Source organism: Pezoporus occidentalis, unplaced genomic scaffold (genome assembly GCF_034315485.1).
Source record: "Pezoporus occidentalis ecotype Australia unplaced genomic scaffold, CSIRO_AGI_Poc_V1 ctg445, whole genome shotgun sequence".
In the NCBI taxonomy this organism is placed as follows: Eukaryota; Metazoa; Chordata; class Aves; order Psittaciformes; family Psittacidae; genus Pezoporus; species Pezoporus occidentalis.
The window spans coordinates 46,571-56,871 of record NW_026915775.1 but is presented as its reverse complement, the minus strand read 5'-3'; the positions used below and the strand labels follow the sequence as shown (position 1 = coordinate 56,871).

The window sequence follows — 10,301 nt, the reverse complement described above, 5'->3', positions numbered from 1 at the left end:
GTTGTGTTGTCCCTATGGGTGCTCCTGGGGGATTTCTGCAGAGCAAAGCCTGGTGCAGGCTTAGCCTCCTCCTTACCAACACCATAGAGAACCACGGAATGGGTTGGGGTGGAAGGGACCTTAAAGTTTAACCACTTCCAAGCCGCATCCATCCTGCCCTTGAGCACTGCCAAGGATGAGGCATCCAAACCTTCTCTGTTCAACCCATTCCCATGTCCCTCTACCCCCACAGGGGAGAACTTCTTCCCTATACCTAATCTAAATAGACCTATAGATCACAAGCTGTGTGTCATGACTAGAGCTAGCTATTACACTTCCAAAGGGCTTTGGAAGTCTCCTGCCACATTCCCACTCTCTGGAGTGCCAAGTTAGAATAGACCCACTAAACTGATAGGACCAGATCACCGACTGCCTCTGAAGAAAGAGCTCAAGCGCCAGGCTCCAACCCTATTCTGCACCCCGGGGTCCTCCGCAGCACCCCTGGGTGCCCCCCCAGCCCGCGCCTCCCGCCCTCATGTCCCTGCCTGTCATTCCCAGCTATATTTAGCCCTTCCCCGTGTTATTCCGCCTGCCTGGCAGGGTTGATGACTGGCCGGGACAGCCCCACCTCCTTTCTGCTTTCTCTCCCTTCTCCTTCCTCTCTTTTTCCCCTTTCTCCCTGCTCCTTCCCACCCCGCTTCCCTCTCCCTTCCCTGCCTGTGTCCCCCCCATCGCTGGCCGTGCCCGGCTCTGCTTTGGGATTGCCCCCCGGAGCCGGGAGCCGGGAGCATGGGCCCTGCTGAGGAGCTGGTCCGCATTGCCAAGAAGCTGGATAAGATGGTGGCCAGGAAGAGCACGGTAAGGGTGGCCAAGCCCTTGGCACACACACGTGTGTATTTACATGCGTGTGTACATTTGCATGCGTGTACAGGCATGTTTGCGTGTTACAGCGTGCTGCGGGACAGGGGAGGAAGGGAAAGGGTAAAGGGGATGGGGTGTTCTTCACCCCCCCACTATTGCTTGTGCTGAGTGGGTCCAAGGGGTGCTGAGCACCCACCAGCACCCCGGGGTGCTGCTTGTGCCGCCCCAGCTTCACCACAGCCGGGTTTAGTGTGCCTCCAATCTGTGCTTCTCTCTCCTGCACCCCACTGCCCATTGGTATGTGGGGACATGGGGGTATAGCGGGGGACATGTGGCACCTTGGGGAACATGTGGGCATATATGGGGGCATGTAGGCACATTGGGGGCCATGGGACACGTATGGGGCCATGTGGGCACATTTGGGGCCATGCAGGCACAGTGGGGGCCATGCAGGCACATGTGGGCACATATGGGGCCATGGGGGCCCTCCGCGGTGCCAGGGGACCGTGGGTGACAGGTGCTTGGCCACCAGCCCGGCCACCACCACCCAATGGGGGCCGGTGCTGCACCGTGCCCCCCCCAGCCCCACACACACGCACCCGGTTCCTATTGCACGAGCGTGCGGACCGTGCGCAGGCAGGGCACAAGAGCTGGCTCCCGGCTCTGCTGCGGTGCTGCTGTGCCAGGATGCGGCCCTTTGGGAGCCAGTGGGGGAGCGGAGCCGAGCCCAGCCCTTACAGTTAATATTTGACTGCTCCGTTGGCCTTTACCCCGAGCCGGTGCGAGCTCCGGAGCGGAGCCGGTGCCTCGCTGGGATGCCAGCACTTAGAACCCAATGGGTTCTGCTTCTGCTTCCCCCTGGGAACTGCCCTGGCTTGGTCGCTATCTTCAGCCCTGCAGCCGCTCTGTGCGTGTCCCTCCAGGGGCAACCTCGGGGTTCCCCCGGCTCTTTCCTTATGGAAGGGTTTCCCCAAGCTTTAAGGGGAGCTCCCGCTTCCCAGCTGGGAGGAGTGACCCCATGCGGCAGGAATTGGGATTGGGGTTTTAACAGGGGTGCATTGGAGGGGACAGGGAGCAGCCCTGGGATGCTGGTGAGAGGAAAGGGGGACACGGGCTGCCTCGATGCAGCCCCCTCTTCCTCTCCTGCCCCTCAAGGAGCTCCCGTGGCTTCTCCCCACTCTAGGAAGGGGCTCTGGATCTGCTCAAGTCCCTCACCAACTACACCATGACCATCCAGCTGCTCCAGGTGAGGGGGGCTGGCCTGGGGGGCAGCGGTTGCTGGAAGGGGCACACCCCATGGAGGGGGGTTTGTCCCATCCCTCCCATGCTGGGCAGCGCATCCCTAAGGACACATCCCTAAGGACACATCCCTGTTGCGCGTCCCCAGACCACGCGGATCGGGGTGGCTGTTAACTCGGTGCGGAAGCACTGCTCGGATGGAGAGGTGGTGGCCTCGGCCAAGATCCTCATCAAGAACTGGAAGCGGCTGCTGGGTGAGCCCCCGAGCCCCAGCCCCTTCCCCACATCCATGTATATCCTTGGAGGGATATTCCAAGGGCTCATTTCTGCTCCCTTGGAGCAGTGTAAATCAGTGCCTGCCTTCCCAAGGGCTGAGCATCCTCCCAGCCTGGGATGCAGCTCCCCAGGTGCCCAGTGCTGCTTTGGGCCCTGCTTGTGACACCCAAACCCTGCTTCCAGAGCCCTCCACCACCCCGAAGAAGGAGAAGGACATGGATGGGGAGAAGAAGGAGAAGGGGCTGGATTTCCCCGGCTGCCCCAGTGAAGGGGTGAAGCACCCCAAGAACCCAGCAGAGAAGCACAAGGAGAAGCACAGGGAGAGGTGAGGATGGGGGGCACCAGGGCTGATACAAACCCCTCTGCTTGCTCCTTGGGCTTGGTTTATCCATCTCTAGAGCTATTTATTCCCTGGGCAAGGGGCTCCTCTGACCCTGCCTTGCTCTCTGTGCCCATAGGAAGCCCAGCAAGTCCAGCTCTTGCGCCGTCACCTCTCAGGGCCATTCTGCTGATGCCAGCCTGGACAGGTACATGCCGATGCTGCCAGCCCGGGGGAGGCTGTGCCAGGGAATGGTGGCACTGGGATGCGGTGTGCGATGTGCAATGGGCTCACCAGAGCATCTCTCCCTTCCTTTGGGCTTCTGAAGAAAGGCCAATGATGGCCGGAGCCCCACTGCGTCCTCCAAGAAGTCACCTCTGGACAGCAAGAAGGAGAGGTGGGTGCTTGGGATGGATGAGGATGGGGTCTGGTCCCCTCACTGGGCTGTGGATGGGGTCAGGTCCCCCTCACCTGGTCCCTGTCTGAGATGGGGCTTGTCCTGCCAGGAGGGACTCTGCTGACTCAAGGTCCTCCACGTCGGCCTCCTCCTCCTCTTCCTCCTCCTCCTCTTCCTCCTCACAGAAGAGGCTGTCAGGGGAGAGGTAAGGAGAGGGCATTCCTGGGATGCTTTGACCATGGATGGGTAGGGATGGTTGGGAGAGCTGACCTGATGGGCACTGGGGCCTTCCCATGGGGAACAAATCCTCGCTTGGGGAGACTCACGTTGGTTTCTGAGCGCTCGTAGTCACTGTGTGCCCCTCTCTGGTGCCATCACCTCCTGTGCCCCCCCAGGAGAGCCTCTGTGGGCAGCAGCCCTTCCCCAGCTCCCACTGCCTCCCGGAGCAGCTCCAGCGACAGCAAGGAGGAAAGGTAGGAGAGGCCCCATCCCGGTGCCATGGTGCAGGTCCTGGGGGCTGCACCAGGACCCTGGGGTCTGCTTGTCCTCCCCTGCAGAGCCAACAGCAGCAAGGCCAAAGCAGAGACCCCACGGACCCCCAGCAGCCCCTTCTCGCCCAGCCCCTGCCTCCTGGCCCCCTGTTACCTCACAGGGGACTCGGTGCGGGACAAGTGCATCGAGATGCTGACGGCCGCGCTCCGCATGGATGGTGAGTGGGGCTTGGGGGGCTCCAGTCCGACCCTGGCTGTTTCTCCTATGGGGCAGCCCTAAGAGGAGCAACCCTGCAGTAACAAGCGAGGCTCTGCACCCTGGGGGCCAAACTGCATCAGTGCTCAGCCCCAAAAGGCAAGCAAAGGAGGCTGGGGGGTGTCCGGTAAAGGGCTGGATGTGGGGATGGGCTCTTTGTGAGGTGTGAGATGGGTTAAAATAGGCTGCTTAGAGATGGGTGCCTGTGACAAATTGAGAGGGAGAAGTGAGATCTTTCAGGGGGGTTCTCAGTGCATGGGGAGATGGGGCTGGTTTCACATCTCGAAGTCACCCCTTGGCCTCTCTGCCCTTTAGATGACTACAAGGAGTTTGGTGTCAACTGCGAGAAGATGGCATCGGAGATCGAAGACCATATCCTTTAGAGGGGCTGGGGCCACACACTGCGCTCAAGAGTGGTGCTGGGGGCAGGACAGAGGGTGACGGGGACAAGGTGATGGGCTCTGCTGGCCCCGTTGCCTGCAGAGGGAGCCCGGAGCCCTGTTAGAGGATGATGCTGAGCACAGCATCCCCTAGGCACCCGCGCTGCTCCGGTGCATTCCCCCAAACCCCTCTGCTCAGGGATCTGCCTTCATCCCTGGGGGAATCCCCCCCCCCCCCAGCCAAGGCTTCTTCTGTGACCCTGCTGTGGGTACCCATGTTTCTTGCCAGCCCCGGTTCAGGTTCATCACGGTGACACCCCCATTCACCCCCAGCTCAAGGCTTGGGGGTCTCCTGGCAGCCCCCTAAGACCAGAACCAACCCCAAGGTGCTTTCCCCTCCTCTGCTCTTTGGTGCAACCCCAGCTGTGGCTGTCAAATGGTGCAAGGCAATGTCTGTTTTCCTCCCCACATCCCAAACCGTGCTTCACCCTCCAAAGCCCAAGGAGGGGAAGACCCGGCCATGTGGTACCCCAGGGAGCATCCCTCCACCTCACCCCCTTCAGTTCCTTGACGCACCCCACATATCTTCCAGGAGCTGAAGGGCACGGACATGAAGTACCGCAACCGAGTGCGGAGCAGGATCAGCAACCTGAAGGACCCCAAGAACCCCAGCCTGCGGAGGAACGTGCTGTGCGGGGCCATCCTGCCCAGCCTCATCGCCCGCATGACGGCCGAGGTGGGACACGGGGCTGGATCTCATGGACCACATCCGTGCTGCCTCCCCAGCCTCTGCTCTTGGAGGCTGTGCTGGTGCCCAAGGGCTGGCAGGGTTTTGGCTTGGTGGTGCTTGTCCCAGCATCTCCCTGTCCCACCTTGGTGCTGGTTGTGGAGCATCAGGCACAGGGAGGAAGCAGGAGGCACTGCAGTCCCCAGCCCATCGCAGTGTGGAATGTCACCAGTCACATTTGAGGGTCTCCATTCCTGTCTCCATTCCTTATGGAAGGATGTTCCCCACATCCAGCTTGTGGGAGCTCAGCTCCCTCCATGGGGAGCCATGGGAACATGCAGGCAGCGGTTCCAGGTTGAGGATGGGGTGATCTGGATGGGCATGAGCCCTCCAGCAAAGCACAGAGCAGGACCAGCGCTGACCTGGAGAGGATGGGGAGGGTGCTGGACCACGACGGCTTGCGCCCTGCGCTGGCTGAGCTGCAAGGCCCCGGGCAGCAGCACTGACCCGATGCCGGTGGCAGGAGATGGCCAGCGATGAGCTGAAGGAGCTGCGGAATGCCATGACCCAGGAGGCCATCCGGGAGCACCAGATGGCCAAGACGGGCGGCACCGTCACCGACCTCTTCCAGTGCGGCAAGTGCAAGAAGAAGAACTGCACGTACAACCAGGTGAGCCCTGCGATGCCCCCGGGGTCCCCGCTGTTCCCTGGGGACCCAGTTTATAGAATCACAGCACCCTGGGACGGTTTGGGACGGAAGGGAGCGTAAAGCTCATCCAGTTCCAACCCCCTGCCATGGGCAGGGACCCCTTCCACTAGAGCTGCAGAGCTGCTCCAGCCCTCGCAGCATCCCCATGGCTTCAACAGCTCCGTGTCCCTGTTGTGCTGTTGCCCCAGCGCTGGATCAGGGCTGCAGGGGGGGCTCTCCTCTGACCACCTCCTGCTCCATCCATCCTAGGTACAGACACGCAGCGCCGACGAGCCCATGACCACGTTTGTGCTGTGCAACGAGTGTGGGAACCGCTGGAAGGTCTGTGCACAGCCCCATGTGCTCCAACCCATCCCCATCCCTGGGGGGCGGGTGTCAGAGCCCCCCCCGAGCGGTGCTGGGGGCTGGGTGAGGGCTCACCCTCTGCTTCTCCTGCAGTTCTGCTGATGGTACCCGGCGATGGGGCTGGAGGGATGCAGTGTGAGACAAGGATGCTGTGACAGCCACATCGGGGTGCGGAGGAAGGTGATGCGGTGGCTCCGGTCCCTAAGCCCCAGCTCCCTGTTTCCTTGCAGCCCAGGAAGCTGGGCTCTGGTGACAGATGGGTTTGCTTGGGAAGACCCTGGTGAATCCAAGTGGTCCATCTGTTTGCTTGGGGTGCGCAGGGAGACCGCTGCCAACAGGCACATCCTCAGTAAGGAAGACTGGTCTGTTTATAGACAGGAAGGACATTCCCTATGGATGTGGGGGTGTGCCACTGGCCTGGGAAACCAGGAGTGGGAAATGGCCAGGTTTTAACCCAAATACCTTCTTCCTCCACAGTGGGAGGACACAGAGGGAGATGGGGTGGTCGTAGGGTGCCTGGATGCTGGTGGGATGTCACCATGTCCCTGCACTCTGTGACGCATGGACCATCCGTCCTGGTTTAAGGGCACTAAAAGGAGGAAGAAAGAAGGGATGTGGGGGGCAAGAGGAGTGGGGCAAAACCCTCCAGCTAAAGCAATAAAGGTGTGAACTGCCTCTGCAGCACTGACTGCTTCCTGAAGGGTGTTGGGACCTGTGTCTCCATTCAGTCATGGTCCTCCAAGAGCCCCCAGCCAGCTCCATAACATGGCTTGGATCCACCAGCCTCCAGCTTGATGCTCATCCACCACCTGCCTGGTGATGAAAGACCTTTACTTAAGGCTGGAGCTGTGCCCTGTATCCCATGGCAGGGCAGGAACTCCACCAGTGGGAGGGTTTTCCAGGGAAAGGGGGTGGGAGACACAACCTTTGGCCGCAAGAGGTGCAGGATGGAGCTTCGTGGTACCCAGCTCGTCCCTCACCACCACCAGGATCAACCAGCAGCAGCGAGATGTGATGGAGACATAGGGGAGCTCACGGTGACCATGGGTGGGGGATAAGGGTGCTGATGATGGGCAGAGAGGAGGAGGATGGAAGAGCTGTTGGATTAAGCGATCTTTCATGTTTTACTCTTGGTCTTCACACCCTATGGCTCCCCTAAGAAATCCCAAAGGAGGAAAGGGACCAGAGAAAGCAAAGTGGAGGGCTGGGTGCTCCTGGAGGCTCCTCTGCCATTGATGTAAAGGTCCCCCTGGGGAGGATGCTCCAGGTGGGGATGCAGGATCCATCCCTGGGGCACAGCAAGGGGAATACAGCAGTTCCCAGGGGTTGAAACGGGATGACCTGCTCTATGGGGAGGACACAGACTGGGACGGTTGGTGATGGCATTTTGGGTCTGGCTGAGATCCTGCTGTCCCCTCCCCAGCCACCAGCCCCATAGGTGCCATGGCTTCAAACAGCAAATGCTGGATCCCTCCGTGCCTGCACTGCCTCTGCGGAGCAATGGAGCAAGGGCCAGGCCACCCTGTCCCGCGGGGGCAGAACCCAGCACCCAGGCACGGGAGCATCCCTGGTTTCCATTCCAATCCCAGGGTTCTCCCCCTGTTTTCCAGCCTCCCACCGCCGCTGCCCTTCTCCCCCGCATTTTTCCAGCCTTAACAAAGAAAAACCCATCACTTTGGCTGCTTTGTTTCCTTGGCAACCCCATTTCCCCATCCTCTTGCTCAATGCCTCGCTAAACCCCCTGGTCCCCAAAGCACGGTGGCAAGGACGGAGTGGGGCGTTGTGAGTCCTGAGCCCCATCCCAAGGGGGCTCTGGACCCTTGGCCAGGGATCTCCAAGCACTTGGAAAGGGGATGGTGGGAATTGTGTTGGAACCCAACTGAATCTGGAGCTGATCTTTACACATCCTGTGGTCCCCAACACAGTGGGAACCCCTCAGCACCAAGGAGCTGTTGGACCCCTCTGAACCCTCCCTGGGGTGATTCTGTGGCTGGCAGCCCCCCCAGGAGGCTGGCAGTGTCTTTGAGGCTACTTCTGGCCCATGGGAGCATCTCCCATTGGGCATTAAACCCAACCTTGAGCTGTGGCATCACAGTCTGGTGTGTGTCAGGATGGGTGAGTGCAGGTATCGGGGAGCAGGGCTGTGTCTGGGGTGAGGAACTGGGGGCAGCAGGGGATGGTGGGGTGCAGCATGCACGCCACCATCATGGGAGCCATCCGTGCACCCAGCTTTTAGCCTTGGATGGTCCTGCATCATCTCCCTTCATTTCAGGGCTGCTAAAATGTGCACTGGGGGTAAAAACTGCATGAAATGCTTTAAAGCTAGGGGATGCACGAGGTGTAGAACAGACCGCAGGGTGTACAACAGCCCATCCTGGAGACCTGAGCTCCTGTTTGCAGCTCTTCCCAAGGGAATGTCACCACTTCTGCAACCCGAAGGGCTCAGAGATGTTATCTCCAGTTCCCTGCTCAGTGTTAATGTCCCTTTGCCAGGGCTGGGGCAGATCCCACCCTGCCTGTCTCCATGGGGAGGTCCGTCCTTTGCAAGCTGAGCAAACAATAGAATGGGATGGAATGGAACGGAATGGAATAGCATGGAATGGGATGGAGTGGAATGGAATGGTTAGAGTTGGAAAGGCCCTTAAGAACACAGGTAGTTATCCACCAAGCACAAGCACTTGCTGCCTTCTCCAGACCTCAAACCCCACATCCATCTGCTCAGCCTTGCCATTGTCATCACCCCTAGTTTTCTCCTGGGAAAACCACCATGGGGCTGCTCCCGTGGGTCACATCCCTGAGGTGATGCTCAGCATTCCCAGCGTGGGGAACACGGGAAGGGGCCAGCCCCACTGAGGGGTTCATTTGCTTTTACAAGCAGGACAATGCAGCCCTGTGGTTGTTGGGGGGGGCAGGAATGACGCTGAGGGTGCTGAGGGGAGGCCAGGAAACACCCACCATGCCCCCAGTACAGGGATGCACCAGAGCACTGCTGAGCTCAGGGACACCAGCAGCCACTCCCCAAATCCCAAAGGGATTTTGGGGTCGAAACCCCCAAAAGCTGAACAGACCCGGCTCCAGCTGGGGATTTGATGCTAGATGGAAGCCAGAGCTATAGACAGCCTGTGTCTTTTAGGGGCATCACATCTGCTGCATCAGAGCCTTTCAAGCACTCAGCTGCTCTGCTGCCGGCCTTTTGAGTTGCCTTTTTGTTTGAGTTCCACCCCAAAACTCTGGTTTCCCTGAGCACAAGGTGCTGCCTCTGCTTGGAGCTGTATCCCACGGGTACCAGTCCTTGAAGGATGCGGAGGTGCGGTGGTGGGTCCCTAAATACCTGGAAGAGCTGGGTAATCCCAGCAGGACACCCCAGGGCCTGAAACCCACACAGACATCACTAAAATAGGGGCAGAAAAAACCTGCTGAGCCTCTGAGTGCTGGCTCCAGCTCCAGGCTGGGATGCAAAGGGAGCAATTTCCTTTCTCATTCATTGTTCTGCGCTGATGGGAGTGAATCAGCTGCTTCGGAGCAGCTCTGAACACAATACAGTGATTGCCCAAGCCAGCCCCACCTCCCCGCAGGGCTCTTCCCCAGCCAAGCTGGAATACTCAGAGCAAAGCCACGGATTTGAGCTGATGGGATGTTTGTTGGCAAAATAAGGGGGAAAAGTCATTGATCACCTGCAAGGTTTGCAAGATACCCGTTGAGTTGCAGGGGTGCAATTCAATGCCATAAAGCATCACCCAACCTCCCCTCCCTGGGCTTTCTGGTGCTTAAATGCATCAGATGAGCCTAAAGTGGACCCAAACCTTTGCTTCTAAAGCATGGGAAAGGACAGGATATACTTTTCCTAAAGAAAAAGCTTTGTGCCCTTTGGTTCCTGGCCAAAGAGGTTTGCTGAGTCTGCAGAGCACTTTGATCTCAGCTTTCCTAAAGCCACAGCACTCAGCAGGCTTTGAATAGACAGAGGAGGAAGAACTGAGCAAAGATCCCCATTAAAAGCATAACCCCCCCCATGAAAACCAGTGTTTCTTGACATTTGGCTGGATCCATCGTGCTCTTCCCTTGCTGGGTCAAGAATGGAGGAGATGCCAGGGAAAACACCCCATGGAACGCTATCGGATCACTCCCTGTTGCATCCAGACCACACGGATTCCCATCCGCATCAGGAAGGTGACCTGAATACCATGGAGATGATAAGAAATGCCACATTGGCTTTTCCCCTGACATTTCTTGTTCTTCCTGCCCAGGAGCACTCGGCAATTAAGAGCAGCAGCTTAATCTGGAGTGATAAAATGAAGTGCCACGTGCCTGAGGAAAGGGCTGGT

At 59.0% G+C, this 10,301-nt stretch overlaps 1 protein-coding gene across 1 annotated transcript; it reads left to right on the top strand.

Moving 5' to 3' along the window:
* The first annotated feature begins 574 nt into the window (after window positions 1-574).
* Window positions 575-6,654, top strand: TCEA3 (transcription elongation factor A3). Its single transcript, XM_062635022.1, has 14 exons — window positions 575-837; window positions 2,024-2,086; window positions 2,228-2,333; window positions 2,539-2,680; window positions 2,814-2,882; window positions 3,003-3,071; window positions 3,181-3,276; window positions 3,467-3,544; window positions 3,629-3,780; window positions 4,134-4,195; window positions 4,785-4,934; window positions 5,449-5,595; window positions 5,884-5,955; window positions 6,073-6,654. The coding sequence occupies exons 1-14, from the start codon at window positions 769-771 to the stop codon at window positions 6,079-6,081; spliced, it is 1,284 nt and encodes a 427-aa protein (XP_062491006.1). The 5' UTR covers window positions 575-768; the 3' UTR covers window positions 6,082-6,654.
* The last annotated feature ends 3,647 nt before the right edge of the window (window positions 6,655-10,301 follow it).

Excerpts from the sequence above, each read along its gene's own strand:
- TCEA3 (XM_062635022.1), top strand. The coding sequence starts at position 769 with ATGGGCCCTGCTGAGGAGCTGGTCCGCATTGCCAAGAAGCTGGATAAG. Across the intron at positions 3,781-4,133 it reads GGCCGCGCTCCGCATGGATG|ATGACTACAAGGAGTTTGGT; the intron begins GTGAGTGGGGCT and ends TCTGCCCTTTAG. Across the intron at positions 5,596-5,883 it reads AGAACTGCACGTACAACCAG|GTACAGACACGCAGCGCCGA; the intron begins GTGAGCCCTGCG and ends CATCCATCCTAG.